An 18,320-nucleotide genomic window follows, 5' to 3' on the forward strand; every position below is an offset into this window, starting at 1 on the left:
CAGCAACACTGCCTGGGAACGTGTTTGATTCAAACAACACCTGGGCCCACTAAGACCTGCATTTGAACTGTAATCTAGGGTGGCTTATGTTCACATTGAAGTTGGAGAAGTGCTGGTCTAGACTAGGCTTTCTCACCTTCTCATGTTGACAATAGGGGTGGGATAATTATTTGTGTTGGGTATTGTAGGTGCTGAGCAGCCTCCCTTCACATGTTGCCAAATATGTCCAGGGGCATAATCATCTCAGGTATAGAATCACCGGGCCACAGTGTGAAAACTGGAAGCAACCTGACAGATTCCAATCAAGGTCCATCCCTCGCTTTGTTCATAACTTAGAGCAAATGGCTAATCCCTAGAAGCCCCATTTTGGCAAAGGGGAATGGAGTTCACAATAGTAATACTCACAGAATGGACTTTTCAAAAATTAAATCAGATGAAGTCTCTAAGACAATAGCTCAGATTATATGGCATAAAACTATCAAAGTGTGTCTCTCATAATTAACAATATTTTATAATGAGACACTAAATGACAGCTCTTAATTTAAGAAATAAATACAAAATCCCTAATTATTTTGACAAATGTGTCAGGAAGTCAAACAGTTTGGTGGCCAGGATTCCATAGCAAAAGAACACAGCTGTCTTTTTGCTGAAGAGGAGAAGGCAAAGTTCTGGAGGCATCAGGGATGTGTCCCCACCACACTTCCGTGCTTTAAGGATCAATGGGACTTGGTTATGATGGGTTCCATAGTCTCAGACTTGGGAGAAAGTGTTTATTCAGTGTTAGAAAAAGAAAGTGGGAGGTAGGCCTCTGAGAAGCAGGTGAGATCCAAGACAAGGAGTCATAAACTCTAAAACCACCTGGATGCTGAACCCTAGGGCAGTGTTGGTGGGAATGCAGAGTGGTGCAGCCACTGTGGAAAACAATATGTAATTTCCTCAGAAAACTAAAAATGGAATTGCCTTTTGACCCGGCAATTCCACTGCTGGGATTATATCCTAAGAACCCTGAAACACCAATCCAAAAGAACCTATGCACCCCAATGCTCATAGCAGCACAATTTACAATAGCCAAGTGCTGGAAGCAACCTAAGTGCCCATCGGTAAATGAATGGATCAAAAAACTATGGTACATTTACACAATAGAATACTACGTACCAGAAGGAAAGAAGGAGCTCCTACCCTTTGCCATAGCATGGGTGGAACTGGAGAGCATTATGCTAAGTGAAATAAGCCAGGTGGTGAGGGACAAATACCATATGATCTCACCTTTAAGTGGAACCTAATCAACAAAACAAACAAGCAAGCAAAATATAACTAGAGACATTGAAATTAAGAACAATCTGATGGTAACCAGAGGGAGTGTGGGAGGGGATAATGGGAAAGAAAGGGGGGAGGGTTTTCAGGAACAACTATAAAGGACACATGGACAAAACCAAGGTGGGGTGGAAGGAGGGGAGGGAGGTGGGAATGGCTGGGGTTGGGGAGGTAGTGGGAGTAAATGCAGACAACTGTACTTGAACAACAATAAGATAATTAAATAAAAAATAAATAAAACCACCAGGGTTCTAACATGGTCTTTTGGGATCTAAGAATCATTAGGAAAAATTTTCTTTCTGTTTATTCCAGAGGCCCAAGGGGAAATCATGTACTTAGATATAGGAATAACCTAGAGAAATGTGCCTGATGAGCATATATACAGAGAGCTGTAAATAATCCCCATGCAATCCTGCAAGTTGTAAAGTCATGGTGGACAGGACATGGTTGTCGCTGTGATTTCTAAGTCTGGCTCGGGAACTGATGGTTCACTCCTTCTTGCTCTCATGTGTGGGACAGAGCTTCAGTCTCCATCATCCACCCTCCAGGGACCAATTCTGAGTGGCACATTAGCACTTCCTTACAGAAAATTCATCCAGGGGAGTCTGGGAGCCTGGTAAGTAGGTCAGGAAAGGGTCAGAGGGGCTGGAACCTGAGAACTTTCATCTAAGTCATTGGGATCCTAATCAACCTAGCCCCGAGACCAGATATCTCTTTGTGTTCTTAGTTAAGGAACTAATGTATACTTAATTTACTTAACATGTTAATAAAGATGCATCTGTTTGAATTTGCACCCCAGGGACATAGCTGACAAATAAGTGATGGGACTGGGTGTCCCAGTCAGATGACGCTGCGCAATGAGTGAGATGCAGGAAATGGTTGCAGGAAATTGAAAATACATCTGAGGAGTTTTGCTCTTTGGGAGAAAGAAATGGAGCTTCAGGTGTGGAGACCAGTGCAGTGAAGTGAGAGTGTTTGTACTTAATTTCTAAGATGGTGTGTATATATGGAGCATGTTTTGTATTCATTGAAAAGATCCAGACCAGTGAGGTAGACAGCACCTTGCAGGAGCAGTTAGTGAGACAGACATTGAGAAATATTTAAGAAGTCTAGAAGGGAACAGTAAATAGTTTTACCTCATTACTGGTGAGGCTGCATATGTTATGGGGTTTGTGCCCTTCTACCTTCTATGTTAAAACAGTAGAAATTCCTATCCCACACTCAGTCTTTTCCTGGAGTGGTCACATTTCTATGGTTTGAATGAGAGATTCTGTCGTGCTCTTGGGGAATATAAATTGAGGACTGACCGACATCTACCAAAGAGTGTAGCATGCTGAGCAACAAGTTTTGATAATTCAGTGAAGAAAAATGAAGGTCACACATTGTACCTTATATCCTGACACCAGGTTGTCCTGGGTCACAACGTTTACATTTATGCCATGAAGACTTCACTGTCCCAGCTAATGGGGAGGAATATCTTCAATTGTTTCAAAATTTCTTTTTTACTTCCTGTGGATTTTCAAAGTAAAATGCCTACCCAAGGCAGCTAATGAATGCAGAGACTTAAACTCAGCCTCTCTATCCCATGTCACTGGATGACTGACTCTGTTGGACTGCTGAGACTGCTGGGAAGCGCTCCCACATTGTTCGTTCACAGTGAGCACAGATATGGGCATACAGTTCAAGGTGTCAGAGCCTGACAAGAATCTCACTGGCTAATCTTAAGGTGCCTGCAGGGCTGTGTCCCTCCTACAGGCTCAGGGGAGAATCTGTTTTCTCAATCCCAGTTTGTGTTCTGACCACCTGCATTCCTTGGCTGAGGACCCTTCCTCCATCAGAGGCAACAGTGCCGCATTTTCTTCTGGTCTCCCTCTCTGCATCTAGGGGAGCACTGTGCTGACCTTGTCCCTCTGGATGATCCTGCTCAGCTTCTACCTTAAAGTCAGCTGATTAGCAGCCCTGGTCCATCTGCTACCCTAATCCGCCCCTTTCCATAAAAAAAATATTTTATTCCAAGTTACTCAGGACTAGGTGGTGTACATCTTATAGAGGTCCTTATTCTGCCTGCTAAAAATGGTTTTTCAGAAGTGTATTATTTTGTGCCAGTCAAGGGCCCTTATATTAAGGATACACAGATTATATCATAGTCTCTGGAATGGGTGAATACACTCTTTCTTCACAACTCCATGCAGAGACAATGTTTGGATCAGAGGAATTAAAACAACCTGCAACTAAGTCAAATACAGAACCATAGCTTCTCTTTCCAGAGAGTCGTCCACAGACCAGGACCTGCAGCATCAACACTACCTGGGTGCTTGTCAGAAACAGCTTCTCTGAACCTGAAGGATCTGCAGATTCTGCATTTGAACTAGAATCTGGGGACTTCATAAGCCCATTGAAACTGGAGAAGTGCTGGGCTAAACTAGTTACTGTCACCTTTTACCACTGACATCTGGAAAAGGGTAAGAATTGGGGATTTCGTATTTGTGTTTGTATGTGAATCATAGGTGTTTAGTGGAGTCTCTTTAGACCCTGCCAGATACTCCAGGGACAAAGTCATTTCTGGTCGAAATCCACTGCCTAGAAGCAACCTGAAATAATTAAAACCAAGGCCCACCACATACTCTAGTATTGCCTTTGAGCAAATCGCTAAACCCCTTCATCTCCTCCTTAAGGCTCTGGTACTGGCCATTCCCAATGCTGGGCACACACTTGCCCACATAAGCTTTGTCTCCCTTGCTTTCTCCCTTGAGTTCTTTGCTCAAATGTCACCTTGTTGGCAGGTCTTGCCTAAATACCCATGAAAAATAGAATGGCCTAATCACTTTCTCCTTTAGACCTGCTTTCATATTTCCTTCATGGGATCTGTCACCATCTGTAATGTTAAATTTATTTCTATAATTTGTTTCAATATTGATGTGTAGGGACTTGTGTTCTTCTCTCTACTCATAGCCTAGACAGTGCCGAAAACATGGTCAGCACTCAATTTATATTCCAAAGTACCTGATATATTTCTCATTAAAACTGAAGTATACCTGACACCACAGGAAAAAAGCAGGTTGGGATAAATATTCCTGCTCTAAGATGACACAGAAAACTCCTACATGGGAGCAGATCCATCCCAAAATACTGAAATTAACTTCTTCACTGCAAAATATAAATGGTAGCAATAGAGCTGTGTGAGTAATGCAGGTGCGTATTAGAATTACTCCTGTTTTTTTCTCCTTCTTGAAAGTCAGCTCCACCTCATGGATCCAGGGAACCTTACTAGAGTGCCAGAATTTCTTCTCCTGGGACTATCAGAGGAACCAGGACTGCAGCCCCTCCTATTTGGGCTGTTCCTCTCCATGTACCTGATCACTCTGTTGGGAAATCTGCTCATCATCCTGGTTGTCAGCTCAGACTCCCACCTCCACACACCCATGTACTTCTTTCTGTCCAACCTATCCTGGGTAGATATCTGTTTTACCTCCAACACCATCCCAAAGATATTGCTGAACATCCAGACGCAGAGCAAAGCCATCACTTATGCAGGCTGCATCACTCAGATGTATTTTGCCTCACTCTTTGGTGTGTTAGATGACTCTCTCCTGACCGTGATGTCCTATGACCGGTTTGTGGCCATCTGTCACCCCCTACACTACATGGTCATCATGAACCCCCGGCTCTGTGGACTGCTGCTTCTGGTGTCCTGGATCATAAGTGTCCTGAATTCCCTGTTACAATGCTTGATGGTGTTGAGGCTGTCCTTCTGTGAGGGAAAAGTGGAAATCCCCCACTTTTTCTGTGAACTCAATCAGATTACCCAACTTGCCTGTTCTGACACATTTCTGAATAACATTGTGATTTATTTTTTAACTGTGCTACTGGGTGGTGGTCCCCTGGCTGGGATCCTTTACTCTTACTTTAAGATCGTGTCTTCCATACGGGCAATCCCATCAGCTCAGGGGAAGTATAAAGCATTTTCCACCTGTGTGTCTCACCTCTTAGTTGTCTCCTTATTTTATGGTACAATCCTAGCAGTATATCTCAGTTCTGCCAGTACCCACAGCTCTCAGTCAAGTGCAACAGCCTCAGTATTTTATACTGTGGTCACACCTATGCTGAACCCCTTCATCTATAGTCTCAGGAACAGAGACATAAAGGGGGCTCTGAAAAGAATCTTTGGATGGTGGGTAAACAACGGATACTCAATCTGAGGTCAAAAAAGTGACCTTGATTTCTAGACCCCAAAACTCAAAACTAGAAATTTTGGAATTTTAACCACATTGTGGGTTTTTTTCCTTTTTATTAAAATTAATTAATTTATTTTTATTCAGTTACAATTGTGTGCATTTTCTCCCCATCCCTCCACCCCACCCCAGCCAGTCCCACCTCCCTCCCCTACCACTACCCTCCCCCTTGATTTTGTCCTTGTGTCCCTTATAGTAGCTCCTATAGAACCCTCTCCCTAGTATCCCCTCCCCACTCCCCTCTGGCTGTTGTTACAATGTTCTTAATTCCAATGTCTCTGGTTATATTTTGTTTGCTTTTTTCTTTTGTTGATTATGTTCCAGTTAAAGGTGTGATCATATGGTATTTGTCCCTCACCGTCTGGCACATTGTGGTTTGTGAACTTGTTCCTTTTATTTCTGTCCTGGAATATCCACCTGTGAGTCCAATTTCTCTGTGCAACTTAAGTCAGCATTTTATTAAGCTTTCTGCTACATCTATTACCTAGACAGTGTTTCTCTTTCTCATCGTCCTAGCTTCACATGGTTTTTCCCAACATCGATCAGAAATATTTGTAAATTTCAGTGAATTCCATGGCAGCATTGATTTCTTAAGAATTATTTCTTCTCAAATGACATATATCACTGTAGTAATTTGCTCTTATTTTATAGATATATAGTCATAAATATATTGTCATGTGGAAAATTTTTTCACTTGGTTACTCACACCATTTTATATACTTTCATTCCAAGAAAATCTGAAACCTCATTTTTTACCATGTGTCCTTCATTCTTTGTACATCAGTACCTTAGCAGCTCTTCTTGAGGATGTAGACTTGGTCATTGTTCCCTGTAAGTCTCAGCCTGTTGACAGTGGTGCTATAGGATAGAGAGACCTGGGTACTGGCCTTGGGCCCGTCTACTAGTTGCTCAGACCACATTTAATGTTGTGGCTGTACAGCCTCTTGTGGTCCTTATTATAATAGCAAGAACCATCATGAAACTATGAAAATGTAAGGATATTATTCTCAGGTCTTGAAGGGAACACAGCAACCCGAGGGCGAAAGAAGGTCTAAAATGAGGTTGGGGAGGTGAGGGAGAGAGACAGAAAGAGAGAGAACAGATTGAGTGGGGGCGGCAGTGGGGGCTTGGGTGCTTCCCTAGCAGCCTTATCACACAGCTGGCAGTAGGATTATTTGAGATGGATGTCTTTGAAACAGGTGCCTCATACACTCAAAGCGTAACATCAGGCATTTACACTAGTCTCATCCTACTGGGTTTTATAACCAGTCTCCCAGTTTTACTGTCTCATTAAGCTCAGTCTTCAGAATGGCTACCACAGTACCTACCAAAAAATGATTTTCAAGTATATGTCTCCCAATGGGTTCTATGTGGATATGAGGCAGGATAGAAAGACTTAGGAAAAATCCATCAGGGAATGAAGACTTTGGAACAGACATCCTCTCACCAGATCCCACCCCCATTCAGTCATGATCAAAAAGAAAACAGTTATGGCAGAAAAACCTCTCTGCTGGGTGTGGAAGTCAACAACAAGGACTGGCTACTCCAGATGATTCCAAAATGGAGGAAAAATGGAGTGGAGACCCATCCCAAAGATCATTATACCATCATTATAATGAAAATTAACACCACAAGTATAAGTGGGGTGGGGGGAAACAAATGCCATGACAGTTCTAGAAGGACCATGTATGAACACTGGCCCCTCCAACCAGAAGGTGGAGTCAGAATTTGGTGCCCTAAAGCTTGGAGAAACCCCTTCCTTCACCTTGGACACACATAAAATCCCCAAAACTAAATGGCACCCAAACACTTTCTCCTGGTAATCCTCATTCACTCAGATGGGTACTTTTATTTCAAGGGGTGCCCGTACTTCTTTCTTTTTATCTATCTCAATAAAACCTGCTTTACTGTCACCTTGGTGTGTCTTTGAAATCTTTCCGGGGCAAGTCACAGACCTGGAGGTCACCTGATATACAGAAGTTCACAGACAGAGTTTAGGCAGGGCCAGCCCTTGGCGCACAGGTGGTCTGGTAATGATATATAGGTGAGAGGACAGAGTCAAAGGGACAACAAGGTATATGTGACATTGTGAACTAAAGATGAGGTAAGGCACCTGGGTCTTTAGAGAAAAAAGTCCTTAAGGAGAAAAGTCCTTAGCAGGACAGTAAGATGAACAGATGTTAAGTAATTAGAGTTTGTTCTGTCCTATACTTAGGTCGTAAAGCGTTAGCTCCGCTGATAACTTTTATTATGGGCAAGGTACAAAATTAAAAATTTGTTTATATTGTAGTGGTGTTTATTTTTTAAATGTTTTATTGTTTATGCTTTTACAGTTATCCCAATTTTTCCCCTTCACTTCCCTCCACCCAATCCACCTCCAACTTGCACAGTCAATCCCCACCCTGTTGTCCATATTTGTTCTTTGAGTAATTCCTTCACCTTCTTTCAATCAGTCTTCACCTCCCTTGTCCCACTTTCTGCTGTCAGTCTATTCCATGATTCTATACATCTGGTTCTATTTTGCTCATTAGTTTATTTTGTCCATGACATTCCTCTTATAAGTGACATCATATGGTATTTGTCTTTTACCAATTGGCTTATTTCACTTAGTATAATAGTCTCTAGTTCCATGACAGCTGTTGCAAGAATGGGATCCTTTTTTTTTTTCTGCTTCCCAGTATTCCACTGTGTAAATGTACCACAGTTTTTTAATCCACTCATCTGCTGATGGGTACTTAGGCTGTTTCCAGCACTTGGCTATTATAAATAGCGCTGCTATGAACATAGGGGTGCATAAATTTTCTGAATTGGTGTCTTGGGATTCTTAGGATATATCCCAGCAATAGAACCACAGTATCAAAAGGCAGTTCTCCTTTTAGTTTTTTGAGGAAATTCCATATTGTTTTCCACAGTGGCTGCACCAGTCTGCATTCACACCAACAATTTATTAGGGCCCCATTTTCCCCACAACCTTGCCAGCACTTGTTTGTTGATTTGGTTATGATAGCCATTCTGACTGGTGTAAAGTGGTATTTCATTGTGGTTTTAATTTGCATCTCTCTGGTGGCTAGTGGTGCTGAGCATCCTTTCATATGTCTCTGGGCCCTCTATATGTACTCCTTGGAGAAGCGTCTGTTCAGGTCCTTTGCCCATGTTTTAGTTGGGTTGTTTGTCTTCGTGGAGTAGAGTCGTGTGAGTTCTTTACATATTTTGGGGATCAAACCCATGTCTGAGATATCACTGGCAAATATATTTACCCATACAGTTGGTTCACTTTTCATTTTGCAGATGTTTTCTTCAGCCATGCAGAAGCTTTTTAATTTGATGAGGTCCCATTTGTTTATTCTTTCCAGTATGTCCCTTGCTCTAGGAGACATATCAGTCAAAATATTGCAGCATGGAATATCTGAGATTTTCCTACCTATGTTCTCTTCTAGAACTTTTATAGTATCATGACATATTTAAGTCTTTTATCCATCTTAACCAACAGCAGTTACAGGGGAATGTGTTTTAGGGCCTGGGTAAAATGGTGAAGGGATTAGTAAAAAAAAAAAAAAAGACACAGATAACAGTATGATGCTTACAGGAGGGAAAGGAACTGTGGGAGGGAGAAGAAGTTAAAAGAGGGATAAATGTGACAGAAGGAGAGTTGAATTTGGGTGGTGAACACACACTACAATATACAGATGACATATTGTAGAATCATATACCTGATGCCTATAATATTTTATTAGACAATGTTACCCCACTAAGTCAATAAAAAATTTAAATGAATAAAGCTGTCCTAATATGTATATTTTTAAAATATGTGTATTTGACATTAAAAAAGAAAGTGCTCAAAACCTATTACTACTTTCACCCTGACCTCCATTTCCTTGCTGCTGACCGTGATGTGGCAAGACAGACCTAATTCCCGTGGGTATCAGTAGAAATAAATGAAATGCTTAGGAAACACTCTGTTACATCCAAGAACTATATTTACAAGTAAAGGGTATATTTACGTATATGCATGTGTACACTTGTACATGATTTTCTTTCACATAAGCACACTAACACACATACATGAATACAGACTTGTTATAAACCCATCTTTTATATTGGAAGGAAATTTGTGACAAGTTTTGACAGGATAGAAATTAAAAGAATGACTGCTTGTGTTAATATGAAATTAAAGGAATGTAGGAATTCTGACACAAAGACACAATGGGGAGTTTACTATATCAGTTATGCCCCAGAATCTCCAAATTGGTGAGGCTTATTTATTTATTTATTTACTTTAAAAAATATATTTATTGATTATGCTATTACAGTTGTCCCATTTCCCCCCCCCCACTCCACTCTATCCTGTCCACCCCCTCCCTCCCACATTCCCCCCCTATAGTTCATGTCCATGGGTCATACTTATAAGTTCTTTGGCTTCTACATTTCCTACACTATTTTTACCCTCCCCCTGTCTATTTTCCACCTATCATTTATGCTACTTATTCTCTGTACCTTTCCCCCCCTCTCCCGTCCCACTCCCCTGTTGATAACCCTCCATGTGATCTCCATGTCTGTGGTTCTGTTTCTGTTCTAGTTGTTTGCTTAGTTTGCTTTTGTTTTTGTTTTAGGTGTGGTCGTTAATAACTGAGTTTGCTGTCAGTTTTACTGTTCGTATTTTTTATCTTCTTTTTCTTAGGTAAGTCCCTTTAACATTTCATATAATAAGGGCTTGGTGATGATGAACTTCTTTAACTTGACCTTATCTGAGAAGCACTTTATCTTTCCTTCCATTCTAAATGATAGCTTTGCTGGATAGAGCAATCTTGGATGTAGGTCCTTGCCTTTCATGACTTCAAATACTTCTTTCCAGCCCCTTCTTGCCTGTAAGGTCTCTTTGGAGAATTCAGCTGACAGTCTTATGGGAAGTCCTTTGTAGGTAACTGTGTCCTTTTCTCTTGCTGCTTCTAAGATTTTCTCCTTCTGTTTCATCTTGGGTAATGTAATTATGATGTGTCTTGGTGTGTTCCTTCTTGGGTCCAGCTTCTTTGGAACTCTCTGAGCTTCCTGGACTTCCTGGAAGTCTATTTCCTTTGACAGACTGGGCAAGTTCTCCTTCATTATTTGTTCAAATAAGTTTTCAATTTCTTGCTCTTGTTCTTCTCCTTCTGGCACCCCTATAATTCAGATGTTGGAGCGTTTCAAGATGTCCTGTAGGTTCCTAAGCCTCTCCTCATTTTTCTGAACTCTTGTTTCTTCATTCTTTTCTGGTTGGATGTTTCTTTCTTCCTTCTGGTCCAAGCCATTGATTTGAGTCCCAGTTTCCTTCCCATCACTATTGGTTCCCTGTACATTTTCCTTTGTTTCTCTTGGCATAGCCTTCATTTTTTCATCTAGTTTTTGACCAAATTCAACCAATTCTGTGAGCTTCTTGATTACCAGTGTTTTAAACTGTGCATCTGATAGGTTGGTTATGTGTTCGCTGCTTAGTTGAATTATTTCTGGAGCTTTGAAGTGTTCTGTCATTTGGGCCATTTTTTTTTTCTTGGTGCTTCTGTTACTTAAAGGGGCAGAGCTTTAGGTGTTCCCTGGGGCGCGGTAATGCTGCTCGCTGCACTGTGACACTGAGCTGTGACGCTGTATGTGGGGGAGGGGCCAAGAGGGAGTAATGGCACCTGCTCCACTCTTCCAGGTTTCAGTCACTCCCTGTGCTACCCACAATCAAACTGGGCCCCTCTGGTGCTGGTTCCCGAGTGGGTGGGCTTGTGCATACTCTAGGCCCCTGTGGGTCTCTCCAACGATCTCTCCTGTGAGGCTGGGAGTTTCTCCTGCTGCTGCCCCAATCCCCACGGGTGTTTTCGAATGTGGGGGTATGGGGCCTGCTACCCCGCTCTACCTGCCCCGTTCTCCGCCACTCTGAGTCCGGCCTTCTCGGTTTATCTGTGCGTGACTGCAGGGTCTGTTAGTGGTCAGACTGCCTGCCCTGTTGGTCCCACACTCCACCAGTCTCGGTCCCACCACAGCAACGTGTGTCCTCTCCGCCCCGGCTGCCCATCTCTGCCCCTCCTACCGGTCTGGATGAATGTTTATTTTTTATCTCCTTGGTGTCGGACTTCCTTGTCGTCTGATTTTCTGTCAGTTCTGGTTGTGCGAGGAGGCGCAGTGGGTCTACCTACGCCGCCATCTTGGTTCTCCTCCAAATTGGTGAGTTTTTGCGTTTTTTATTTTTATTTTTCAATTATAATTTACTTTTAATATTATTTTGTATTGATTTCAAGTGTACAATGTAGTGGTTAGACAGTGATATACTTTACAAAGTGTTCCCCCAATATTACCAGTACCCACCTGGCACCATGCTTAGTTATCATAATATTATCAACTATATTCCTTATGCTGTACTTTACATACCTGTGACTATTTTGTAACTACCAATATTTACTTTTTAATTCTTTCATTGCTTTTACTCAGAACACCAACACTCATCCCCTCTGGCAACCACTATTTCTCTATCAAACTATTTTAATATTTCTTCCTTTATTTTGTTCTTTAGATGCCACATATTAGTGAAATCATATGGTGTTTTTTTTTTCTGACCTAAATTCTGAGCGTAATACCTTCTAGTCCATCCATGCTGCCACAAATGGTAAGATTACATATTTTTATGACTGAGTAATAGTCCATTTATGCATCTACCACATCTTCCTTATCCAATTGTCTATTTATTGGCACTAGGGTTGCTTTCATATCTTGTTATTATAAATAGTGCTGCAATGAACATTGGGTTGCACATAGTCTTTCATATTAATGTTTTGGGTTTCTTCAGGTACATACCCAGAGTAGAATCACTGGGTCATAAAACTTCTAGAAGAAAACATAGGCAGAAAAATCTTTGACATTTTCCTTAGCAATATTTTTTATGAAATATCCTTTGGTAAGGGAAAAATAAAGAAATGGGGCTACATCAAACTAAAAATTTTACACAGCAAAAGAAACTATCAACAAAATGAAAAGATAATCTACTGGATAGCAGATATTGTGAATGACACACCCAATAAGGGGTTGATATACAAAATTAGAAAGAATTCATACTACTCAACACCAAAATATATATATATATATATATATATATATAACCTCAAACAACCCTATTTAGGAATGAGCCAAGGATCTGAATAGATACTTTTCCAAAGAGTACATTCAGATGTCCAGTAGACATATGAAAAGACGCTCGATGTCACTAATCATCCAAATTGACTTTACTTTTTGTTTCTACTTAAGGTAAAATTTCAACACAAAATGCCCTTACCCAAGGAAAGCTAAATGAATGAGTTGAAAAGCTAAAATTCCATTTCTCCACCTAAATTTTTTTTAATAACATGTGTATTCCACTCTTGTTGCTGCTGTCACAAATTGCAACCGTACAATGTAAAAGAAACAAATTTAAGTTCTTCGTGTTTTGGAAGTCAGAGCCTGAAACTAGTCTCAGTGGACTACAATCAAGTCGTCTGCAGGACCAGGTCATTCTCTGGAGGCTCAGGGGAGTTCTGTTTCCTCTCCTATCCCAGTTTCCCGTGGCCATAAGCATTCCTTGGCTCTTGGCCCTTTTGCCATCTTTAGAGCAACTGGTGTAGCATCTTCAAAACTACCTCTGATTCCAACTATTCTTCCTTCCTCTTCCACATTCAGAGCACCATGGTGGCTTTGTTAGTAGTAAATGCTTAATTATGCCAATCTCTTTGTCTTTTTCTAAATTAAAAAATTTTTAAATTACAGTTGACATTCAATGTTATGCTAGTTTGAGGTGTACAGCATAGTGGTTAGTCATTTATACAACCTACAATGTGATAGCCCAATAAGCCTTGCACCCACCTGACACTGAATGAAGTTACTATAATATTATGTACTATATTCCCTATGCTGTACTCTAATCCCCATGAGTATTCTGTAAACACCAATATGTACTTCTCAATCCCTTCAAATTTTTCACTCATCCCCCCAGGACACCTTGCATCTGGCAACCATCCATTTGTTTCCTATATCTATGAGTCTGTTTCTGTTTTGTTTGTTCATGTTTTTATTTTTTAGATTCCACATATAAGTGTAATTCTATGGTAATTTTTGTTCTCAGTCTGACTTATTCCCTTTAGCTTTATACCCACTAAGTCCATCCACATTGTCACAATGGCAAGATCACATATTTTGGGATAAGTAATATTCTATAGTATTTATCATGTATTCTGTAGCATTGATCTATTATATTTATCATGTCTTTTTATCCATTTGTCAATTATGAAATAACTAATGAACTACATCAATATCATTCATTCATATCTCCTCATGTACTGCAATCTCTACCATCTCCATGACCAGAAGGTGACGCACAAGAGAGCTTGAATGCTACCCAAGCCTGTGATGCAGGGTCACCAGTTTTATGCTAAACATGCAAATCCTTCCAACCTATCCACATTACCTGGAAGGGAACCTAAATAAAGTCATTTGTTAATCCAGTTATCCAAAATAAACTCCAATAATTGAATGATCACAAATGCTGTCTATAAACCTCGGAACATATACCAAAAATTAAGAAATGGAGGGTTAATTAGTGAATGCCCTCAGTTTTGTTTGCCTGGATTATTGTACCAATTAGCTAATGCTGTATAACAACCTCTCCTAAATGTTATATTATTATAGTACCTTTTTTCTCAAATGGGTTTATGTCGTGGGAGTTGTTCTGATCTCTGCTCTGAATCTCCTGAGTCTGCATCAGCTGTGAGTCTCTGCACTGAACATCTATAGCTCATCCATGAAGTTATGTAAGGCTCATGTGCACCCTACCTTGAACCATTTTACATCAGTTTACTCTATTTATATATGTAAACTAATTTTTTAGTTTACAAAAAAATATGTGAGTTGCCTTAAATTAATGCTACTTTTTTATATCCATTTAAGACACATTGCTCCTTACCCAGTGACATTTCTGCCTCCCCTGTTACAGTGTGACTCAGCCACCTGTGCTCTCCATCTTACCTTGAGCCATGCATCATTAGATTTTTTCCTGCTCATATTTAAAGTGTACAGTTTGTTGAAATAAAGGGACCTTACAAAATTAAGAATACATATATTGCATGGGTCCATGTTTATATAATTCAAGGATATGTATGTACAAAGGTTTTTTAAAAATTTTTATTGTTATTCAATTACAGTTGTATGCCTTTTCTCCCCATCCCTCACCCCACCACAGCTGAACCCACCTCCCTCTCCCACCTCCACCCTCCCCCTTGATTTTGTCCATGTGTCCTTTATAGTAGTTCCTGTAATCCCCTCTCCTCACTGTCCCCTCCCCACTCCCCCCTGGCTATTTTTAGATTGTTCTTAACTTCGATGTCTCTGGTTATATTTTGTTTGTTTTTTTATTTTGTTGATTATGTTCCAGTTAAAGGTGAGATCATATGGTATTTGTCCCTCACCGTCTGGCTTATTTCACTTAACATGATGCTCTGCAGTTCCATCCATGCTGTTGCAAAGGGCACAAGCTCCTTCTTTCTCTCTGCTGTACAAAGGTTTTAAGCGCATTGTTACATATTCCTGAAAAATTGAATCTCCTTGAGCCCGTTTTCTTCTTTCTGATGGTAATGCAGGATAATAATAAATCTAATGAATGTAGTGCATAATAAATGGAATGTGTGGAAATACTTTGTTGAGTCCAGGACTCTCTTATGGGTTAGTAGTGTGTTTATGTGTATATGTATATGTGTGTGTGTGTATAATATTTATATATGTATATGTAAATATAATAATTTAATAAATAAACATCAATTGCACAAATAGACATAAATGGACTCAATAATCCCATCTTCGATGTTGAAAGGAAATTTGAGAGAAAACTGGAGGGGATAGAAAAGAAAATTATGACAGTTTGAATTAAAATGAAGACATAAAAATGTAGAAACTTACATATAAAGATTTTAAGTAGAATGGTTGTCTGTAATTTTTTTTTAATCCTCACCTCAGAACATGTTTCCGTTGATTTGAGAGAGAGAGGGAGAGAAAAAAAGAGAGAGAGAGAGAGACTCATATGAGAAAGATTGATCCATTGCCACCCACACATGCCCCAATGGAGGATCAAACCCCCAATCCATGCAAGTGCCCTTACCAGGAATCCAACCCACTACTTTTTGATACACAGAATGATGCTCCAACTAACTGAGCCTCATGGCCAGGGCAGTTGTCTTTAATTATTTTCCTCTCTCAACGTCTAAAGACTTCAAAGTCAGAACCACATTTTGTGGGGAACCATTCCAAGCGTGGGAAATGTGGCTCAGCCCCCACTTGGAAAACCAGTGGGGAGCAAAGTAGGCGGGCAGGACCCACGTCCATGGATAAGTTCTCCAGTGGGAAATCAGGCCTGCATTGTACTTAGACTGCTATGAGACTTGCTCTTGCTAAAAAACTCCCTCACCTTGAATTGAGGAAGCAAATGTTTACTGAGTATCTTTGTCTTCCCAGAATCTGGGCTAGACCCCCCAGGTATGGGACAAAGCCTTTTTGACCATTTCTCCTTTTACATTGCAAATATCCCCCTTTGATGTACTCAGTGACTTCCTCTCCTGTGTCTGCAAAGATAACCACCCCAAACAAACCTATGAATAATAAATGAGGACCATCTTTGATGTAGGAGGCCTAGAAAAACAACAAAGCCTGTCCAGGCGGGGGTGAAGAGGTCTCTCTCTAACTTGGAGAGTGGCCAAGTAGCCCCTTTTCCCCCACCGGATTTCTATAGTCCGTGTGTATGTGTGTTTGAATACTGAAACCTCAACAGCAGATCTTGCGGGACGAGATCTGCGTCAACATTTTCTTTTATACAATGGGATCTCTGTATCAGCTAATGGGGCAGAATCTCCAAATTGACTTTAGATTTGTTTCTTCTACTTATTGGGTGTTTCAACAGAAAGTGTCCTTACCCAAGGGATGCATGTAAATGAGCTGAGGTCCCTAAAGTCACTTTCCCCTAAAATGATTGAATAAATGTCTGTCTAACATTGCTATTGCTGCTGTAACAAATCACCACACTAAGGGTTTAAAAGAAACAAGTTAATACACCTGTCGCTCTGGGGGTCAGAAGCCTGATGAGTCAATGGGCTGAAAGCAAGATATCTGCAGGGCCAGGTTCCTTCTGGAGGCTTCAGGAAGGATCCTGTTTCCTCTCCTATCCCGGTTTCTCCTGCCACTAGGCCCTTTCTCCATCTTCAAAGCCAACCATGTAGCATCTTCCTGTTTCCTTCTGATTCCAACTATTCCTCCCTCCTGTTCCTATGTTAAGACCATGGTGAGTACACTAGTCCCACCTACATGATCACTGCATCTTATCTTAAAATTAGCTGATTAGCCACACTATTCCATCTGCTACTTTAATTCTATCATTGAAAAGTAACATATTGCAAGTTTATGGGAATTATGATGTAAATATCTTTGGAAGCTTTTCTTTTACTTACTCCAAGTTTTTCTTCAATAATAATTTCCATGGTGTCACACAAGGGCCCTTATGCAAACAAATCAAATTAGGGACTTTTCAGAAGTATATCATATGATGTCATTCATGAATCCTTATATAAAATAATTGAACAATGAATTTATTATAGCTTCTGGACTGAGTGAATATACACTATCCATTCAAAATTACATGCATATGATTTTTGGTTCTGAAGACCTAAGAGTACCTACACCCAACTCTAACATAGACACAGCCATACTACTCAAAGTGTGGTCCAGAGACCAGCACTTGCAGCATCAACATTGCCTGGGAAGTCATTTGATTCCAAGAACCCCTGGGCCTACCAGGACCTGCATTTGAATGGTAATCCTGGGTGACTTATATGCACCTTGAAGTTGGAAAAGTCTGGTCTAGACTAGGTTTTGCCACCTTCTCATGTTGACAATAGGGGTGGGATAATTATTTGTGATGGATACTGTAGGTGGTTAGTAGCCTCTCTCCACATGTTTCAGGGGCAAAATCATCTCAGGAGGAGAACTGCAGGCCCAGAGTTTCAAAACTGGAAGCAACCTGACAGATTTCAATCAAGGTCAATCCCTCACTTAGTTCATAACTTTGAGCAAATCACTAAAGCCCTTCCAGCCCTATTTCTGCAAATAGAAATGCAGTTTATGATAGTAATACCCAATAGAATGGACTTTTCAAAAATTTTATCAGAAAAGTCTATAAGGTACTAAGTTCAGATTATACAGCATAAAACTATCAAAGGGTATCTCTCATAATTAACATGTATTTTATAATGAGGCACTAAATGACAGCTCATAACTTGTGTTATTATTAAGAAATTTATATTTATTTTGACAAATGCATCAGGAAGCCAAGCAATGTGGTAGCCTGGATTGCATATCAAAGGAACATAGTTCTCCCCCCATTGAAGAAGGGATAGCAATGCTCTGGAGACATCAGGATGGTGTCACTACCACAGATAAGTTCTTGGGTATCAAAGGGACTACCGGGTTCTGTTGGGTTTCATAGTCTCAGACTTTGGAGAAAAAGTTAACTCAGTGCTGGAAAAAGGTACTAGGAGGTGAGACCTCTGGGAAGCAGATGATATCCAAGACAAGGAGTCATAAAATCTAAATTCACCTGACTTCTAAGATGGTCTTTTGAGATCTGAGAATCATTAGGAAAAATTTTCTTCCTGTTAATTACAGGGGCCCAGGGGGAAATCATGTACTTAGATGTAGGAATAACAAGAGGGGAACGTGTCTGATGAGCCAATACACAGAGAGTTGTGAATATCT

General features: G+C 40.5%; 1 protein-coding gene across 1 annotated transcript; it reads left to right on the top strand.

Moving 5' to 3' along the window:
• Positions 1-1,816: 1,816 nt before the first annotated feature.
• LOC112305065 (olfactory receptor 7A10) lies at positions 1,817-5,617 on the top strand. Its single transcript, XM_045195771.2, has 3 exons — positions 1,817-1,930; positions 3,582-3,776; positions 4,550-5,617. Exon 3 carries the CDS (start codon positions 4,563-4,565, stop codon positions 5,511-5,513), a length of 951 nt encoding a protein of 316 aa, XP_045051706.1. The 5' UTR covers positions 1,817-1,930; positions 3,582-3,776; positions 4,550-4,562; the 3' UTR covers positions 5,514-5,617.
• Positions 5,618-18,320: the final 12,703 nt, after the last annotated feature.

Source organism: Desmodus rotundus, chromosome 9, assembly GCF_022682495.2.
Source record: "Desmodus rotundus isolate HL8 chromosome 9, HLdesRot8A.1, whole genome shotgun sequence".
In the NCBI taxonomy this organism is placed as follows: domain Eukaryota; kingdom Metazoa; phylum Chordata; class Mammalia; order Chiroptera; family Phyllostomidae; genus Desmodus; species Desmodus rotundus.

What these genes read in the sequence shown, in the direction of transcription:
- LOC112305065 (XM_045195771.2), top strand. Translation starts at nt 4,563, where the DNA reads ATGGATCCAGGGAACCTTACTAGAGTGCCAGAATTTCTTCTCCTGGGA.